At 41.3% G+C, this 20,882-nt stretch overlaps 1 protein-coding gene across 11 annotated transcripts; it reads right to left on the reverse strand.

Annotated features, from left to right (window-relative positions):
* Window positions 1-19: 19 nt before the first annotated feature.
* On the reverse strand, window positions 20-12,702 carry LOC101921755 (programmed cell death 1 ligand 1). 11 transcript variants are annotated; one of them, XM_013302587.3, is made up of 10 exons: window positions 11,847-12,081; window positions 10,142-10,188; window positions 9,935-9,994; window positions 7,951-8,019; window positions 6,950-7,300; window positions 6,182-6,463; window positions 4,847-4,957; window positions 2,589-2,639; window positions 1,565-1,627; window positions 20-360 (listed from the first exon to the last, which is right to left on the reverse strand). In XM_013302587.3, exons 4-10 carry the CDS (start codon window positions 8,003-8,005, stop codon window positions 185-187), a joined length of 1,089 nt encoding a protein of 362 aa, XP_013158041.1. In that variant the 5' UTR covers window positions 8,006-8,019; window positions 9,935-9,994; window positions 10,142-10,188; window positions 11,847-12,081; the 3' UTR covers window positions 20-184. The 11 variants fall into 11 exon arrangements, with proteins under 11 accessions (XP_013158041.1, XP_055646586.1, XP_013158043.1 ...); XM_055790611.1 differs by having other exon boundaries at window positions 11,843-12,081; XM_013302589.3 differs by lacking the exon at window positions 9,935-9,994 and having other exon boundaries at window positions 11,847-12,080.
* Window positions 12,703-20,882: the final 8,180 nt, after the last annotated feature.

A 20,882-nucleotide genomic window follows, 5' to 3' on the forward strand; every position in this document is an offset into this window, starting at 1 on the left:
GAGAAGGAAAAAACACATGAAAAACAAACATATTTTATTTAAAAAATGTAATTGTGAATAGCATTGTAATAAATAATTTTAATCTGTGTATGACCCAATAAAAGCAAAGAAAATGCACCTAGCAAAATGTCACAAAGCAATAGCTTAAGAAATGCGATCCAGGACCCCATTCCCTCAGCATTTCTTAAGTAATCACATGAGCGTGTATTTCGTGTTCTAGCCGTGAGAAGGTTCTCTTCCTTCTATTCGCAAGATGAACAACGAAGCAGTCCAAATCAAGAGCTGTCCTTCTCAAATATCTGAAGAGTTGCATTATCCCCAAGTCAGAAGAGTAATGAGCAGTAACTAAGTATACTCCAGCTATATCACAAGGAAATTAAAAACCCAAAACACATTTCAGAGAAAGAGATCAAGAAACTCTGTATTATCAAATAATTTCCAAACCATAGTTGCCAAGAGGGTTAGAGCACCTATTTCAGGCTTAACTGTGAGTATCTGGGTTTTTTACGATCTATAGTAGGGACAAAAAATGCCCTGTCTGCATGGCATCTTGTTTTGTTGTACCTTTATCTTTTATGAGGATTAAAAGTAATGAAAAAATTCTTCAAAGGCTGGAAAACAAAACCTCTTCAAGAAGTGAGAGCTCAGTGGGGGGAGGCGGCAAAAAAAAGGAAAAAAACAAGCCCAGAAAATGGCCTGTTCAAGAACTAGCCATGAAATTCATGATGGTCATAGACCTAAAGTGCTTTACCTTAAAGATATTTTAAACTAAACATGTCTTTGAAAGTGCATAAACTTGAGAATGATGTAACATTAATATTTAAATAAATACCTTCACACCTAGTCTCATACGCAGAAGCCTGAATCCAAGGACTTTTTATGCTATAATGATTCTAGTACTTCATTGCAGTTCTTCCTGAGTTACAACAAGGTGGAGAAAGATTGCCATCACAAAATGAGAATAAAAAATTAATATCCCCCTTAACAGACAGAACAAAGAACATCTGAGCTGTCAAACCTTCACCACAGAGGAAAAAAAGCTTCCTCCGATTTCCCTAGGTCTTCTCAATTTGCATATCTGTAAAAGGAAGAATTACATGAAAAAATTATCAAATTACAAAATATGGTGTTGCAGACCATTTCATGGTATTGGGATTCTTTCCTAGACCTCAGAGGTACCAAAAAAATTTCCTTTATTGTCAAAATTAAAGAACTAAAATGAAATTAAAAGGTCAAATAGAATAAGAAGTTGATCATGGGAGGAAATACAGTGATAGTTCAAACACACTGGTGGGAAGTACTCTTTAGCAAATACAGTGAAATTGCTGTGGCTTGGGTCGCCCTTTTTAAAAAATCTTATTTTAAAGTTCTTCAAGTACATTCAGTGTTCTATCTGTTGGTACCCCTAGCAGCACACCCCACGCCTCAACTCTCTGACTTGGAGCATCTGTCTGTTGGAACAGGGGACTGAACAAACCAGCCATGAATCAAGGCTCTGATAACTACTGATGATTTACACTGTGTGCAATTTGCTACTATTTTTCCCTTCATAATTTATACTTACATTTCAACTCATCTTCAAAAGAAGCATCTCTGCAGTCGTGTGTATCCTTCTCTTTTGACAGCTCTTTAAACAAATTACACACATACAGAGAACAGTCAGCATAGCTTGAACTTTTCATGTAGTGATAAATCTGTGTTAAAAGCTGCTATCTCAGGTCATCCAGGAATGGTGTGACTTAAATGCAGGCTGGGAGGAGAGATTAATACCAAGTGTTGTGTCCATTTTGGGCAAGTATTCACAAGAGAGGTTTTCTTAGGAAAACCCCCAACTGCCAGTATGAACTAATTTTCACATAGTAGTTTAATTTATAGTGGTCTCCAAATAAAACCATACAACAAACAGAATATCCCATACCATACATGAGCCATCATGAGAAGAGGCTGAAGGATTTTAGTCTCTTCTCTCCTGCTGTAAATATTAACTCTCTCTCCACTCTTTCCTCTATTTCTGACTGCCATGCTTCTACTGGCCATTCACTGAGCTTTGCTTATAGCAAATAGCATCAGTATCTCAACAGGAGGAAAAAGAAACTGTTAAGAGAAGCTAAAGCTTCTTCTCAATAGGGCAAAACCCTCTGTCCTCAATGGTGTGACAAAGACCTTCAAATGCACACTATAATACTGGGGGAAACACAGGATTGTGCCAACATGGTTTGAATTGCAGCATAAAGTCTGCACACCAGAATATGCTGCTATCGTGAGGTACATGTCCCAGGGAGCATGTCCTATCCTATCACAGACTTCCCAGATCATAGCACACCGCCCTGTCCTTGTGCATATCAGGACTACATCTGGTCCTGGAACAAATATGCTTTTCTTTCATGTTTTCCTTTCAGTAAGTTGACATAGTAACAAAAAAGTCACTGATCAATTGTAATTTATAGTTGTTACGTAAGGGAAAAGTAGAAAGCAAAATGAAAGCTGTATGTAAATCTGTGTTTGGTTGGCACCATTACAAAGTAAATTCTCAAGCAATTATTTCTGCATTAATTACACTGATCTATATTTATACTGTGTGTACATACTTGCTATTGATGAACTAGCCACAGGTGTTCCAGTGTCCTTATTTGCTCTAGCTGAAAGAAAATAAGAGAGAAAAATTTAAAAAACCAACAACATACTTACTTCAGAGCTAATGGGAGCTTAAGCACACTGGTGGGAAGGGCATGCTTAGCATAGTGTTCTCAAACCCCTCCATTTCTTCAAAGAATATAAAATATATTCTTGAGCGCCCCCGACCTGTCAGTGTCCTTTCCCTTTTCCTTTCTTCATTCCTAAGACAGAACTTCATTGATACTATACACTACTATCGGTAGAAAATGTTTTCCCATTGTATATTATAACCAAGAATTTGAACATATTGGGCAACAGGGAACAAAAAGGGGATCACTTTCTCAGTGCTTTTTGAGGGGAAAACCACCCATATTCCAAGGAGGTTCTGTTCTGAAAGAATCATTTGTCATCTAGGACAGCTTGCGTTTTAAAACAAAAACCTGTTGCTACTGCTCTAGCTTCTGAATCAACTTGTAGTTTATGACACACATGCATATACAACATAATCATGATAATCACATACATTGTGACATATACACATTATCATGTATATACACGAACAATAAACATTACTCAAGCAACCTAGGAAACTTCTGACCTTCACTGAAATCCCCAGCGGGAATCTTCTGAGAAGTAAAGGATTTTGCTGTCCCTCCTTCCACTTTCATGTTCTGCTCACGTCCCTGTCGTGTTATTAGGCCAGTGTATTCTTATACATGCAGGGTTATATACAGGCCTTCTGCAGTCTGTTAGCATCACCTGCAAGCCTGTTAAGCTTACAAACACTTCTCCCAGGACTTGTTTCCATAGCACCAATGCAGGAGATAAGTTTGTGACCAAAACACTGAATATTACACAGTTATATTACATATTTAGAATATAACACATTTAGTTTTATCTTGTATTTATTTTCTGCAACTTGAACGTGAATGCTCGGTCTGGAGTTTATTCATAGATAGTTTGTGTAGTTTCTAGACAGAAATTAGGGCTGTTTCTGGTTTTCACTGTGGAAAAGAGAGCAGGCACACAGGAAAACCAACAGTTCTGCTACACCACCTCAGAAAGTACACCTTTTAGTGTGGAAGCTGTTGAGATACCACTTTAAAAGAGAGTTCAACTAGCCTTTGCATTAATTCCAGCTGAGTTTCATGCTACCTACACATATGTACATCTATAAAATTCAAGAATTTTAAGAGAAGCATTTAGTCAGCTATCTTGTTCAGGTTTTTGGAACATTACACGACTGTGTAATAATTTACACAGTCATGCCAGTATGATATAATGCTAGGAGTATTGTATCGGCTTCAATGCCTCTTGTACTTTTTCTCTGCAGACAACTGGACAAAAAAAAACCAAAAAAAACCAAACAACCAAAAACCCCAACCACCAAACTCAAAAAGTTATTTGGAAAAAAAGAAGTAGCTACACATCAGCTAAAAAAAATCCACAAATCTGTTATACAGAGGAAGAGTTCTGCTCAAAACCAGGATGTTCAGCAAAACCACCTTCCTTTTGACATTTTTGGATGAGTCCCATGGATGTTCTGAGACCTGCATGACTTTATTGTATCTGTTAAAAAAAAGACTAAAAAATAGACCTGTATATAAAATCCTCAAACCTACTTTGCCTCCAAGGGAAAAAACCCCACAAACAACCAAAGAACAAAATGTAGCAGTACTTATTTCAGGTTAAGGAACACATTTCAAACATTTTTCTTTAACTTGGGGGCAAACCACATTCTTTTCATGCTCACCCTCAAAATTATTTCCCCAAGATTTTTCTCTGGTTAGCTAGCAAGTGAAAACAAATCATTGTCAATGCTTCAGCTCTTCAGCATACTGTGATGCTGAAAATGTCCAATTCAAACCAGTGAAGTGAATTGAAAAAGCTCAAAGGGTATAAATCCAGTTGTCTGAAGCCACAGTGGGAATATTCGCTCTTGTAGGAAAAGAAAAAAACAAAAATCTTTCAGACTCAAAACCTTAGATCTATCACTTCATATGTAGTCCGCAGTTTATACGGTGTTTTAACCAGAATCAAGATGTATGTAGAATTCATAACAATTAGATCACTTAAAAAAACCCATGCACTAACAGTTCAGTGAAATTTTTTAGAGAATGTAGGGAAAAAAACCAACTCTAGTACCCTGTCTTCTCCTAGCATTCTGGTTTGCAATCAGTAGAACAGATTGATAATAACTGAGATACACTAAAATAAATAATTTTAATACCTTTTCTTATGTAGAGCATTAATAGAAGCACTGATCCAAAGAAAGCGGTCACAATGAGAATTGGTCCAACAAAGCGTCTGCTCTTAGGCCACAGAAGACCATCAGCTGAATCTTCAAGAAAATCAAGGGGGCAAAACATTACATAATTGCATAAGCTTCTCCCTTTTCCTTTCATTTTCACCACGTTACTTTTGCTATGAGCAGTTCTGACATGATAACAGCATTTCAGATTTTGTCTAAGGTCAGGTGCTGATGGTGCGCTTCACCATATCTCATCCCAACACAGGAAAAGAAGGAACATTCATATTTATCTTTGCCTTCCTCATTCCATGTGATAGTGTCTTTACCTACCAGCACAAATCCTGCCTGTCACCACGGTTAGAAGTGTTAGAAGCTTAGTTTTCCATGAGGACTACAGGAAAGAGCTGACTGAGAAAGAGAACGGAGTGCCTCTCAGCTGGTAAAGTTCTGAATGCAAAGGGTAAGTGGCTTCCTTGAATCCCAGAGACATTTCTTGTTAAAACCATACTTGCCTGCTCACCGCTCACTGAAAGGATGGCCTGGCTTTCCTCACTCTCAAGCTGCCTGTTTCCACCCCTTGTCAGTCCCAAAAAGCTTGCCAGCACGTGTTTTTAAAACTGCATGATGAACCAGGGAAATGACCTAACCAAGTAAGTCTGATAAACAGAAATACTATTTTTGGGTTGGTTCAGGTCTCCAGTTTGGTTGAAAGCTTGTGCAAACACAGCAGGGTACAATGCAGAAATTAAGAGTAATCAAAAGCAGTAGGGGTGATGCCCAGTTAAAAGGTCTAATGACAAACTGCATTGGTCTTCTCCATTCACACATCTTCCTTCAATCCAGACTTTATGAGAAAAAAAATATCTGTGTACAATTTGTTAAATTTAAATCTGCTCAAAGCAAAGGCTCTAGTTGCAGAAAAAGACAAAACGGTGTTCAAAGTTATTTGACAGTTACCATCATCAAAACAGAATTTTCTTGAAAGGTTTGTTTAATTTATATGGGGAGGGTTTAATTTCTAGGCTCTAAGCAATGTGCTTTTCAAATAATGGAACTTTTTTAACACTCAGAGTCAATTTTCACATAACTGTACGTCATGCAAAATTTCTACCCTTGAATTCTGTCCAGACGTGCATGATGAACATGTTATTATGGTGAAACTATACACTAATAACTAATAACAACACGAGAATTTCTTTTTAGCATTTTCAAAAATATATAGGAAAGAGAACCAAATCACAGCTGATACAACTGGGAAAAAGTTACATAGTACCTTCGAAGTATATTGCCATAAGTGAATATCAGAAAAGCTACCTGCTATGTGTAAAATGGCAGATGTATTTTCTTGCAGCTCTTTATTCCAGAATATACAGTAAAAAAACTCATCGATCCTACTTTTGATTGTAAGGGTACTTGTCACACGATACAGCTGGTCACTTCCAGTTTCATAACTTGTGTTTGCCTTATCAGTCAAATCTTCATATCGTCTGTTTCGCCACATCACTTCAGCTTGTGGGTATCCTTCTGACTGACATGTCAACTTCCATTCATTGTCTCTCGTGCTCACTACTCCTTGGGTTATAGTTCTGTAAGGAGCTAAACAAATGGAAGAAAATTATTACTAGTAGTTAGCTAGAAGAACAGCATATATTAGCAAGACAGCATTTCTTTATCATTAGCCCCTCGGTCCAGTTTCTGTACATCAGCTAGGATTTTGTAAATAATGCTCTTGATAGGAAAAGTAAATATCACTATTGTGTCTCTCCATAGTAACTGGAGGTACAGGATTTATTACAGTCTTGACACTATTTAGAAAAGTACATCTGCTTTCTGGTTTTCATCCTGTCTAAATGGGTTTGCAACACAGTTCCTCATATGGCATTGTGGGAAATAAAGGACAGAACATGGATTCAACCCAGACAGAAACACAAAGATAAATAGCTGTGCAAGGGCCATGAGTCAGCTTCTACCCCTGGAAAGGTTTCTTTAAATGCTAACACAGTCATGTCTTACTTCAGGGACTCTTCCGAAATCTTTTAACAGTATCAGAGAGCACTGAACCTCCTGCAGTAGCACACTCACCCTTAACTTTCAGATTGATTATCTTGTAGTCAGCTCCCCCGTAGCCAATAACACAGCGGTAAAACCCTGCATCTCTGAGCTTCACATCAGTGATGTGAAGGAGAGACCGACCCAAGTTCAGATTTTCTTTCAACAATTTTATTCTTCCCCTAAAGTCACTGTGTTGACTTTTGAAGTCTTCCTCTCCTTTAAGAAGTGCATAAACCTGCTTCAACTCATCTTTCTTTTCCCAGCTGACGCTTAAATCTCCAAACTTTAATTTCCCATTCACTGGAAATGTGCATTCCATGGTCACATTGTTCCCATGTTCCACAGTGTAGAGTGACTGCGGGGCTTCAACTGTGAATAAAGCTGAAAAACAAAATTTGTAAGAAACCTTACTTTTCCAATTTTAAGACTAATCTTTCAAGTCATGCCTTACCATATACATAGGACATTTTAAGGACCAAAAGTACCTGCCCTGTTCAAAAAAGTTAAACATTCTTGTATGCACTTGCCCAATTTTGGTACAAACTGGGTTATTTATACCTGCAGACACCTACTTTGTGCACACATGCAACGTGATGCTGTACTAAATATAGGCAAATGTGTGCATAGCCTGTTGCTTTCAGAACACTGCCACAGTAACTGGCAATGGTTAGTGCCTTGGATAGGAATGCTCTGTTTATACAAAAGGCAATTGTTTTTACACACAATGTTAAATACATGACAACTCCCAGGTTTGACAGTGCCAATAAAACCTTTTGTGTAATGCAAATGGTACCTTGTCTGAAATTATGTCTATGCTGAAACACTGGGGATTTCAACCTGGCCCTGTATCAAAGCACACATATTTAGTTAAAAGTAAAAACATGCTAAGACCTTTTTATTTAAAACATTAATGGAAAAACTCCAGACGCTAGCACTTGAAAGAAAACTGAAGAATTAACATTTTTGTGCTTACACATGGAACGGAAACATACTTAAACAGTTCTACTGCTTCTTAGGACTCATCTTCTTACCATTTAGGAAATGCCAGTAGAATATAAATATAAACAAAAGCAAAGGCTTTTCCATGATGTAGATAGAACCTAAAATGATAAAAATAATAGGTAAGTATAAGTATCTGCTCATTTTTCTAATTTGCACAGTAAAATACGCTTTGTAGTCACTCCATGCAAAGAACTAGACAGAAGGCACTGAATTCCACTCTGGCTGAAAACATGACAAAATTGCACCTTTAGCTACAGTAGATGATCAGGCAGAAACCTTCCTGCACAGTTTCAGGAAGAATATCCGATTTTACTTGCTTTAAACATTTTCCCTTGGTTATGGCAAAACATATGCTTTATTACTATCTGTCAATTAGTAAATAAATACTGACAAATCCCCAGTTGTTCCCCTAAACTGTAGCAGGGAGTGCTGTTCCTCCTAGGAGTATGGAGAAGTTTTCTATATATGTTCGGTGGAAGAAAAAGAATTTAGTTCTTCCCCACCTGTTTGCCATACTTTAACATAATGTGAACATACCTGGTTTTGTAACACCTGATCTCACAGTACTTATCATGGGGCTTGTGAAGTTACATATTCTGCCAACAGAATTCCTGTGGTAATTAATCACTTTATGAGTATTTACACAATAGTGCCTTTGTAAAACAGTGACAAAAACAGTCAGCCTACGAAGACAATCTATTTTCTTGAATTTCTGCTGCTTTACCTCTGAACATGTAAATTATTTCAATTTTCCATCAGAAGTTTTTTCCCTCTTTACTGACATAGCTTTTATACTCCTACAGAATACTACAACGTTAAAAAACACTGATTAATGTCAATTCATACACTTAGCCTTCACACACACCCTGCACTTGCTAAGTGTCTGTTTTAAGTCAGAGGAATACTGGTATCAAACACTGCCATCGTTTTTCAAATTACTGTCAAGAAATATTCAACCCACTGTAAGGGAAGTGTTCGGTGAGTACAGAAAACTGTAGAATCTTAAGTCCTCATTTTGGATACCCAAAGACCCAGAAAAATAAGGAAAGATTGCCTTCAGCTGTTTTCTAGTGGTAGTGTCAGCATTTGTGTAAGAAATTAGGCAACTGTAATACCCATCATGCTTCCTAACTCATGAAAATCTATCTGGACTGTGACTCTTACCATTTTGGTAAGTTTGTCTTTCTTTCTCTGGGTTTCAACTTTAAGATGATAATAAGGTAACAATATTGTCCTCAATCACAAGGCATGTGCCTTTGCAGTGTTACGGCTTAATGGAATTAGACTTCTTATAAAAAATTGATTCAAGCTACTTTTTTCCTCAGATTGCTGCTGCTGGCTGATGCCAATAGCAGGTTTGCAGAAGCCAACACAGACAGAGCTGAGAAAGTGAGTCAGTCTAACACATTGTGAGGCAGGCATGAGCAATTACGAAAGGATGTTCTGCTAACAGGGACAGGAAAATAAAAGATTCTCAGGGTGAAAGATCTGTTTCATTGATAAATAAATCCTAGGTTTCTTGAGATGGTTAGGTACCCAATTCAGCCCTTAATGACAAGTGATGTTCTTAAAAGCACTAGCAAACCTCTGCCTAATCCTGTGGGTACCTAAGATTTTCTGGTGGTAACGCATGAGAGTGCCTCCATCATGATGCCACTGCCTCATGTGTAACAAGCAGTCCAGAGCACCAACTAAGCTCCAAAGTAAAGCTTCTCAAACAAGACAGAGGCATACCAATCTCACAGGTGTGCTCTGATTGCTATTACTCTAGAGGCTAGCCTGCAGACGAGCAAGCCGCTGAGACTGATGGGTATAGTGAGTGTGCAACCTCTCTACACTCCCCATGCCAGAATGACCAGAGCTGTAGCACACCCAGCCCCAAAATACTTTCTACTTTTTTTTTTTTTTTTTTTTTAAAGTGGACACTGTAGCTGAGAGACTGCTCAGAACAAGTAACATGTGCACTGTAGTCATAGAAAGATACCCATACCCATGCGTGCAACTCATACCCACTTTTTTGTCTGGAAATCTGAATGTTGGTGTGAACTCCAGGACAGGTGTTCTGATTAACTCCTGTAAGATGGATGACAAGTAAACTTTTACAGTTCTAAGACCCAAGATTGTATCCTGCAGTTGCTGAATTTTAATTCATAAACTTTCTCCCACTGTAGAGGAAAACAAGCCTTACTGCACACAAAAAGAAGTATGACTCTTACTTACAAAATTCTGCAGGAGCGAGAAAGTCTGCTGCTGGGCTCAACTTTTCACTTTCAGAGAGGAAAAAAAGTAGGTCCAGGTCAAATCCAGATGCACATTAAAAAACCTGTTGCAATAACAATTACAGACCCTTCTCCTCTTTCACCCTGAGAAGAACAATCCCCTGGCTGGATCAGCTGAAGCAGCTCAAGACCTAGATGCCAATGAAAGAACTTTAGCAAAGCTGCAATCTTCTGTTTCTTACAGAACCTGCCACAATTCCCCTTCTCTCCTCCTGCCAGCTTCTGACATCTATGCAAACAGAGTTTTATAAAAACCAAGATAATTTACTGTGCAAAATGCTCTTCAGTATTACTGCTGTATCACAATCAAATGAAGAAGACAGGAAAAACAGAACTATTTGCCCAAAGGTTTCTTGTGACAGAATTTAAATGTTGATGTAACTCCACCTACTTCTTCAGGAAACTTCCCCATTATTGGAAAATTCCCCACTAGGGAAAATTCTTTATTGCTAACAGTGGTTCACTGTAACCAGAGACAGAAATGTTGGGAAAATTAGTACACAAAATGCCACAGGCATTTTAAGAAACATGTCATCTGATCAAAGCTGTATCTGAGCAACAGTCCTTGGAACACCAGTAGCAAGAAGTCATCCATCTACACAAACTCAGGGTCCCTACAACATTAATCTCAAATGGTGCCAAACAGCTGCTAACAATGACCAAAAATCTCCTACACAACTTACTAGTCATGTCTGCAAAGGTCATAAGCAGGAATAACGGGAAGAGCATTGCCTACCCTTCTCTGCTAAGAACAGATACCCCTTCCCCAAGGTCTGAGCACAGTGAAGGCCCCTTGCCTTGCTGTTGTGTAAGGCAAGAAGAGCTGTTCAGCCTATGCATTAGCTTAGCCAAAAATAAAGAGCGCTTTCTTTTTACTGATTCTAGAAGTCACTCAAGAATACAGGAAAAAACCCAAGTATTAGAAGGATGTACTCGCATTAACTTGCAGACTGTACTGGGATACCATGGTCAACAGCACCAAACACAACTTTGAACATATGTTTCAGTGTAAGTTCACCCGCTTATGTTGTCTCAAAAAAGGGCTGAGCCTCTCAGAAGAGTTAAAATACTGTGCAATGACCACTGAAAAGTTTTCAAAAAGTATTTTCTTCTTTCCACTTGACAGCACATTCACAGTGTTTGTCACGGAAGCAAAAACACGTAATACAGAAAACCTGTAACCTTTTCACTTGGTGTGTAGGAGGAGCACGGAGACGGTGGTGTATGAAATAGCTAAGTGTTAACGTTTAGGTTCTAATAACCTGAAACTACTTTAGTAGGTTGCGGAGGTGGATTTCCCGAAACAGGTGAGACTGATGAAGGCTAATTTCCAGTGATTTCATCTGTGCTTAAAAACAGGTTTAGCGACATTTGCTCAGAAAAAAAAAATGCAACAAGAAGAAACTGAAACGAATCTGCAAAATACTGACTGTAAGGCCACAGAAGCCACCGATGCAGCCAGGCTTTCAATATCATTAATTTAGTTTCCTCCTTTTCATTGCTCACCTTGGGGTATTCAGTAGCAAACAGACCAGGAAAGGGTGGGTGGGTGAGAGGGTGTCTGGGCTGGTTTTCTTGCTGTTTCATATACGTAACACACACACGCATCTATACATACCCACACGTTTTACAGCATAGTTACCTACTATGGCTGGCGGGGGTTGGTTTGTCCGTTCGACCTCCGCTTGCGACAGGCTTTCCAGGCAAACCGCGCCGGGCGCTGCCCAGCCAGGCCGGTAACAGGCGCAGCCCCCGGGCACCGGCCTGGCGGGCTCCGCGACCACTCGCCCCCCGCGGGCGCCGGGGGAGGGGGGCCGGGGGTCGGCGAAGCGCGGCCAAACAGCGCTCCGGAGGGCGCGGTGGGGCAGCGACCCGCCCGGCCGGCCCCACCCCGGCTCCCCGCTGCCGGGAGCTGCCAGCCGCCCGACGCCTGCTCCCGGCGGCAGCCGGCCCGCCCTTCCCCTTCCCGGCTGGGCCCTGTGCGCCGGGCCCCGGCCCGGCCGTCCCCGCCCGCCCCGCCGCGGGCTCGCTGGAAACGAAACCGCAAGCGGGCGGGCACGGGCGGCCCTGGGGGAGGGGGCGGGCGCGTGGCTCGGGCCGCGCGGCTGATTGCGCGCTTGTGCTTTCTTTCGCTTTTCTTAACAGGAAACGCTCTTTCGTGGGGAATTGGTACCCCTCGGTCTCGAACGGGCGGGTGGCATTATGGAGTGTGCTCCACGCGCGGGCAGGCGGGCGCCACTGGCAGTGCGGCGGGTGCCAGCAGCACCCGAGGTGGCCGTGAAGCCCGGGAGCGGTGCGCTGCTGCTCCAACTTTACATAGCTCTGTGCCCTGCCACTTAACGACCCTGCTGGGGGATACAACTCCAATTCAATAACCTGGTAGTGCAATCTGATAATACAGTCCAGTATAGAGTTTGTTTGCTGTGATAATGTTTCTTTTGTTATAAAACGTAACCCTGACAGATCTCTGCCATAACTTTCCCAAAAGAAAGCAACCCCAAAACAGGAATATTACTCAGGACACTGATCTACCAAAGGACCAAGGAGCCACCGTGAGAACAGTTTACTACTGAGCAGCTACCCTCTAAGTATGGAATACAAAGCAAACCCAAAGCTGTAACCCATGGCCAGCATGCACATGGCAGAGGTGTGCGCTGGAGGAAGGGGTGGGCGCGATCCCTCATTCTCTCTCTGCCATAAGCACCAGGTACGGCCATCTGCAGTACACAGTTAATGTTTTCATGGGCCATAAGCCAGCAGGTGGTTGAGAAGCCACGGGGATCCCTACCTGGAAGCCATCAGGTTTTATGTTGATACAGCACATTGCCGTGGAGGTGCTTGACAAAGTTTGGTTTCATTCACTGACTTGGGTCCAAATATTCAGAATCGTGTGAGCCCCTCAGAAAGGACAATGTGGAATGTTAAGTTATATGATCAAACCTCCTCCACACCCCCACGGAGAGGCAATGGCAGGTGAGTGAGCCCAAATAACTTGCGGTCCCTGATGCTCACAAGGCCCGTGACAGGAGGTACCAGCCCATCAGAAAGCCATCTCCACAAGCACAGAGGAGCACAGAGGCGGCCCCAAGGCAGGTGGGAACCCAAACAAAAGACTCAGAGAAAGGGACACCCTACCTGGGCTCCTCCCAGGGCTCTCCCAGGAGAACTTCAGCCCCAGGTCTGGAGCCCACCAGGATAAGACAAGACCACAGCACCTTTCGGACTGAGGGAGCTGCTACCTGGTGGTGCCCTGTGGGACACATTATGGGATGCATTTTGACATAGCGCAAGGCTTATTATGAGATGCTTAGGGAAGGAACCAAAGGTTCCAAAGGGATAATGAAAGGGATGGATCTAAGTGATTTTGGGAGGAACAAGTATAAGACAATAGAAGGGTAAGTGGATAAAAATGACCAGTTACCCATAGACAGCTGCTGGTCAATGCGCTTGTCTGGCCGTGCCCTGTGCCCACTTAGTGCAGTCTGTCTTCTCTTCTCGTTGAACTGCTTTCTGACTCTTCTCATGGGTGAGGGACTCTATTCAGGGCATGTGTGTGTGTATATGGGGGTCTGCGTGCCAACAACTGGAGTCATACCATGGGTTGGAGGACCCATGTGTCCATGGTGCAGCAACTAGAGACTGGAGTAAGCGGACTTCAGCACCAGCAACTGGAGAAAGACCTCAGCTACAAGGGCCTCTGTGTATATGATGGCAGCAGCTGGACAGGGACCATGGGCAAGAGAGCCTTGGTGCCTAGGTGCTGGCAGCTGCGCAGACCTGAGTGTCACCAAGTGCTTATCCTTGGAATGGGACAGGGCCCATGCTCCCTCGGTGCAACAGCCAGAGCACGAGGGTGCCTGAATTTGTGAGATCCAGCTGGATGAGCTGTGCAGTGGCCTGGGAGGCAGTGGCGGGGGGGGGTGGTGTCTGTGAAGGCAAGATCACTGGAGGAGCTGGGACCCTAGTGGAGGGACCAAGGAAGTCCCAGAGAAGTTGCTGGAGAGACCATGGGGTCTGGGGAGCTTATAGGGGAGACACCCACTGGGGGTGTGGGTGTGTCTGTGTCTCTAAGGGAGAGACCATGGAGGGTTGGTACTGGGGGAGCAGGGGAGTTCTGGCCAGCTATAGATGGAGGTGTCAGGGGAGTGGAGTTTAGAGTGGAGTTTATATGTCTGAGGGAGGTGTCGGTACCAGCAACTGGAGAGGGGCTGCAGGCCTCATGGGCTCATGTGTCTAGATGCTAGATTAGGTGGCTGGGGTCCAGGAGCAGCTAGTCATCAGAATGGCCGAGCACAGCTGAGGGAGGAATCCACCTTGTACATATTCCCACCACCAGACCTCTGTCCTGCTCATCCAGGGAGAAGAACAGGATGAAGCTGGTGTGAGTGCTCCCTGTGTCTTTCTGTGTCACCTATGTGGCTGGCCATGTGTGTACATATGTATGTAATGCAGTGCATTCATGAGTTCTGCGTGCATATGCCTACTGGGAATACACGGTCAGCTCATACTGGTTGGATCTATGGGCATGGGGCTGCAGCAGACTCACCTTTCTTGGGCTGTCAGATCCACCTGATTTCCCTGACATGCAGAACAACAGTTCCTTTCAGTCAGAATCACAATGCCAACAACTGTCATTCCCATTCTTTTTGTGCTGGATACCTTTCAAAATGAAAGACAGAGCTGCATTTGGAATGAAATAGCTGGAATGCTTTGCTGTATTCTGCTGTATATGCTGAAAAACATTTGTGCACTTTCCTGCAAATTTACTACTGAATTTGCACTCGCAAAACTACTAGCTGTAGTTGAAAAATACGTATTCTTTTCTGTACAGGAGTTCATCTTTCCACTTTTGTTCCTCTTGGCCTACTGATGTCTACCCTAACCTCAATACATCCCCTGCTCTGGTATCGGTGTACCATTTTGGTTGCACTTTGTTGCTGAACCTGACATTAAGGCACAAGTTTGGGTGTCTATAATGCGTGAGTTACTGAAACTAATTCCATCTTCCATATGGAAATGGAATATGGAAACATTTTCCATATTGGGAACTAAAAGCACCTTATGCACAATACAATTGCATCCTTTCTGAGGCTCCTGGAGCAGAGGAAAGCAGCTTTGGATAGTCACATTTGGTTTTGCTGCACATCTCTCCTGTTGTCAAAAAACTACCTCAATGGAACTGTATAAAAGAGGTGCATTTACCCTCAGTATACTGAATGAATAATACAGATTAGACTAAGCTTAATGATAGGTACACTTAAAGTGTTGTTTATGGCCAAAGGGGAAACGGAGCTTTTATATAAAACTAAGAACCTTTCACTATCATACAAAGCCTGCATTTGTCTACACTACATAATTACATTAGTCATAAAGTCATGGTGGTACCATGCAAAGATAACAAAAATAAGACAAATTAGCCATAGAAAACCAATCACTTAGCAAAATTTCTGCCACAGACAAGCCAAATAACACCAACTGCAGGCAGGTCAAGAAAAGTTTAGATAAAAGCAGGCCTAAAAAACATCAGCCCTAAAGTCTTAAAAACTCACTACAAAATGTATGGCTTGCTACTAGGACTGGAGATATGGTATCACAGGGGTACATGGTAATAACAGCTCCCTGAGACCAGGGGGGTTAGTTGCAGTAGTTATAGTGTATTGTACTGTATCGGGCATATGTAATTTGAATATTGGTCACATGTGGTATTTAATATGCAGTTACATGTGTAAAATTGTGGATATGAAGACTGCAGGTCAAACAGAGGATTGGTGACTGAAGTTAACACCTGGCTTTACGAAGCTGCCTTCATCACCGGAAGGGCTAAAAGGCATAGGCAAGCAGTATCTACTAGACTATGCCTCGGAACACATCTGGTTCTCTTGAAATCCTTCCAACATCCACAGGGACTGCTGCAGTGCGTAACCAGAGCCCACTGCAATACCAACAACAGCATCTGTGACCTCAGTGTATACCACAGAGGAGAGGACAGCAACCTCTACAAACTCCATGGTGATAATCTAGAAGTGTTAGGGAACCCCTCTAATGGTATCAAGCATGCTTAGATACTGAAAGGCTCTGTTAAGACTAACAAACTGTGACAATGTGAGAAGGACAGCACAAAAATGAAATATTAAACATTTCTCTATTCTTCAGTTTCTTACAGGGAAGAAGGTGCTTTCTAATAAACAGTAAATCAAATCCCACTTAGAAAGGAAGAAAAGAATCAGATCATGGGAGCGGGTATCACCTGGTTAGCATTTACAGCACTTGCAATGCAAGAATTCTTTTTCCAAATGGAAAATCAAAATGAGCAAATATGAGCTAAGCAGTCATTATCCCTGGAAATTATCAAGCAGCAGCATATCTCTTTAGTAACTTCTTAGCTTTGAATTGACAGAGTGAAACAAACCCATTCCACACTTTGTTATCCAGTGGGTTCCTCTCCAGTTGCAGATTTCACCACCTAAATTAACAATGGAATTTGGATTTTTATTTTAAAAAATCAGGAATGTGATGAGTAGTAGTAGAAATTACTCAACCAGTTTTGTCCTTTTTTTTGTCCAGTTCAGGAAAGAGGCACACTACTCAAAGGAACTGGTGTCAGACATGAAGGTAACCAGTACAACTAATTCAGATCATATTTTAGCAAGTTTTAAATTGTTTAGTAATAAACACGCCATTTGTAAATGGCAAACTTACTTGTACAGCTACATAAAAATACAGCTACAAACAGTCACAAGCTCAGACAAAACAGCCACAAACCAGTCTGAGAAGGCTCTTTCCAATAACAGCAACAGATAACTACAAAAACATTCCCAATATGAAGAGGAAGCTTCTAGTTTACGTGCAACTTTAGTCAGCTGATAAATGCTATAGATAACTAAGAGGATTAGATAACATTGGGACTTCCCTTACTGCAAACAAAGAATGCTGTGTCAAAGCTAAAAGTTTGTATTCACTCTGTGTACGTGCTTGGATTTTCAAAGTTCACATATCTATATACATTCATACACTTCCTTTTTTCAGAAGTTGAATAGTAAGATGAAAACAAAACCCAAAAATCTTCAAGGACGTAATAATTTTTGTCATTAACGTAAGATAGTAGAAATCTGAATTTTTTGCTGAACACTCATTCCCAAAATAAAAATAAGCAATTGTCACAAGTTAAAGAATTAATTGTCACAGGGTTAAAAAATTCTAGCAGTCATTTGTGTTTGCAGTCAGCCCACTTCTAGTGTACTCACATATATACACTACAGTAAAGCAGGGAAATTGGTTTGGTAAAGACTATTCAGGGCACTGATTTTTATCTCTTTCAAACTATTTAACTATTTTGATCCAGCAGCTTTAAAGTTATAAGGTATTAAATAAACATTTGCTGTTCTGTTCTAGAAAATGTTGGTAGATTTTGGAATTTAATTTTGTAGATAAACTTTCCAGTTCAATGGAATCAATCAGGAAGACTGATACACATGTAACCTCCTTTCCAAATATTAATCCTACAGGCTATCTATCTCTAGCATGATTTGCTTCCTTCTTAATCTGGATTGTGAAACTGAAATGGGTAATGAATTGTTCTATACTCAAATCACTGTAGTAAAATTCAAGCTGATTAATCTAAATGTGCTACGTATAAAGATAAGAAAAAAAAGCTTGCTTTCTTTCAGACATTTCTTCTGGTTCTATGTTCGGGTTTTTTTTTCTTCCATTGTAAAAATCACATTTAACTTAACCAATAAACATCTGCATTGGCACAAGTTACAGTTATTTTCACTTTCAGGTTACTTAATTTTTCAGTTAAGTACCAGAATCAAAACTTCTAAGATTTAAATCTTTTTTGGACCAACTATTTGAGGAGAAAATACATCTTATAATTTAATCTTTTTAAAAAGATGACAAGGATGAAGGAGGCATGACTGCCTGGCTAATGGCTGCCAGTTTTGCATTACTACAAGATGTCTTTCAGACTGTGTGTGGGTCTTCTGCAGCGGCAGCAATCCCTGTAGCTTTCTGGACTAATGGAACATTGCCTGCTTTCAGAAATGCCAACAATCCGACAGCACCATGCAATATGTGATGTTGTCTGATTTTTACTGTGGACTCCGTATCATGACCTGTCGGACTGGTGGTCAACAGGCTATAGCCTGGAGTACTGGATCAAGTACTTAAGCCCATGCCTAAACCTAGGTTTTATACTGCTGTACTCCACAGGACAATGTTTCCCAGGTGACAATGTGCCAGAGCATAATGAATTTGGCACTGTGTCACAGTAGACTTGGCAGCACCACTTAACCCAGCTCTTGTTCTTTATTATGCATTTGAAACACAGTGGTAGCAAGATACTGATGGAGGGGTAAGACAGGTATCAATCAGCCAAGCGGGACAGAGATTCTGGATTTGATTGTGGCTCTTCAGAGGTGTTTCTGATTTCTTGTGACAGCCACTCAAATGAAAAGCAGTGATGTGACTGGGGGTGTGGGAACTGGAACAGGATAGGCAATGTCCCCCAGTAAGGTTCTGTGAATATTCACAGTATCAGTGAAATCATACTGTTCAGCTCGTGTCTAGAGTAGCAAGCAGGTACCAGCAAGAAGAGGCAGGAGCTGCAGGCCCTGTTGCAGATGGTCTCCACCCCAGTGTCTGCAGTCTGGTGTAGCTCAAACGTGCCTCTCCTCCACGCATATAAACTACAGTGGCTCTTCATGCCCTATATGAAACTAGCCTCCATTCTTCCTGCTACTTCTTAAACCCTAAATCCTTTCTTCAGAAACTAGTCCCATTTCCCTAGCAGTCAGCCACAGTTCCCCCTCTGCCCCCCTGCCCCATTCTCTGTTCTTGTATTATTGAAATCTGCTGCCCCATCATGTTAACCCCTCCACAGAAACCAGACCTCTGCAGTACAGAGGTATACCAGAGCTGCAATACAGAGGTCTACCGCGCTCTGAAATATCCTTCTGCTCAAGAAAAGGAATTTGGACAGACCAAAATGGCTCGCTTGGCTGAAAGAGGCTTGGTGGGTGGGGGTGGATGATATCTTTAGTAACCTGCTTTGAAGGAAAATTACATTCACTCAAATTTACCGGTGAGAGACCCATCAATCACAATTTTCTCCGATGATGCCGAATTGAAGAAATTCCTGTCAGTGGATGCCAGGGCTGTACTGCCATCTCGCGCGGAGCTGGAGCATAGCCGGAGATCTCTCCCCTGGGTCTTTGCTGCACCAGTAGCAGGCAAGACCTCAGGGAGTTGCGTGCACACAAGCCACTACTCCAACGCACTTGGAGGATGAATTCTTCTACTCACGGGTGGACAGGTCTGTTATCAGCAGTGCGTAATTTCTATTAGTTACAATTTCTTCTGTTCTCCTCTGCCTTCTCACGCTCTGATCCTTTATTACAGCATTTCTCTTTTTCTCCTCAGTACACCATTTATTAATTTTTTCAGTTCCTTCCCATGGTTACAATAATCTCAGTTTTTCGTAACATTTTACACAATCACCCATCACTCACGTATCTAAAAGACTTCTATGTATCCTTTTACAAAACCTTACTAACCTTTTTGGATTGTAAGCAATTAGAATTAAGCACATATAGTCCAGTGTATCCTCCAGTTCTCTGCGCAGGATTGTGATTTTGTGAGTCAGCACCCCTATTTCCCACTCCCTTGGTTGTTTCTGCCATTCACTGTATCTTTATGGCAGAAAATATTTTGATTCTAGATATAACCTTATGCACATATTAAACCCTAGAGAAGTTTGCCAGAACAGGGCTTGTCAATGTTCCTTTCCTATGAATGATGTCTAGTTATTTCAGATAAACCATGACTCATGCAAGGATTTTTATTCAAGAAAGCAATATAATACCTTCCGTTTTTATGGAAGGTATTAACTGGGGACAAACCCCTCACTTTCAAAACTGTATGCAGAATCTTGGGCTAGATGCCTTCATCCTTGCAAGTTAAATCAACTCTTACACTATACTCTAACAGTAGAAGTTTGACTTGGACCAGAGCCAAACCTCTGGAGCTGAAAATACATCCTACCATCATGTTTTTAAAATTCGTATCTCCTTAAAAACTGAAACTATGTGTGGTCAGGAGATTGAATACTTCTAAAAATCACAGGCATCTCCAAAATATCACAAAAAAATTTCAAATTCTAGGAAAGACTCGAAATAAAAATGTCAAGCAATTTTCCACAATAGAAAAAACCCCTTTTTTTCCCTTACTTTTCTCCTATTTTTGCTGTGCTGTTAAAAAAAAAAAAGGGAGGAAAAATGGGAAGAAAACTGTCTTCTCAGACATTTTTTTCAAAAACACAATCTTAGCAAAAAAAAGAAAAATGCATGCATTTGGAAAAGGAATGAATACTAACAAGAATCAGGTGCAGGTCAAGACATTAGCAGATGTAAGTATTCGAAAATGACACTCACTGCATCTGCATCTTGAACTACAAGACTCTTGCTGTAAGGTGAGGTGTCAGATTCCACTGCGAGCTGGTGTTTGAGGTGCTGCATATTCTGGCGTTGGAAACGTTTAGTGAGATATCTTCAGCGCCAAAAGAATCCCAGGAATCCTGTACAATATTTGTTTCACTGTTTAAAAAGCCGACTGCCAGAGAATAATTACCTCAACACTTTTTTAATTACGAAAATTTAATTTCTTCGGATTTCAAAGTCAGCCTG

Source organism: Falco peregrinus, chromosome Z, assembly GCF_023634155.1.
Source record: "Falco peregrinus isolate bFalPer1 chromosome Z, bFalPer1.pri, whole genome shotgun sequence".
In the NCBI taxonomy this organism is placed as follows: Eukaryota; Metazoa; Chordata; class Aves; order Falconiformes; family Falconidae; genus Falco; species Falco peregrinus.

Bases quoted from the DNA above. Each gene is read 5' to 3' on its own strand.
- LOC101921755 (XM_055790610.1), bottom strand. From the start codon at position 8,495: ATGATAAGTACTGTGAGATCAGGTGTTACAAAACCAG. The intron at 8,020-8,458 runs GTATGTTCACAT...TTATCATTTTAG, and splicing joins ATCAGGTGTTACAAAACCAG to GTTCTATCTACATCATGGAA. The intron at 1,628-2,588 runs GTATGTACACAC...ATTTGTTTAAAG, and splicing joins GGCTAGTTCATCAATAGCAA to AGCTGTCAAAAGAGAAGGAT.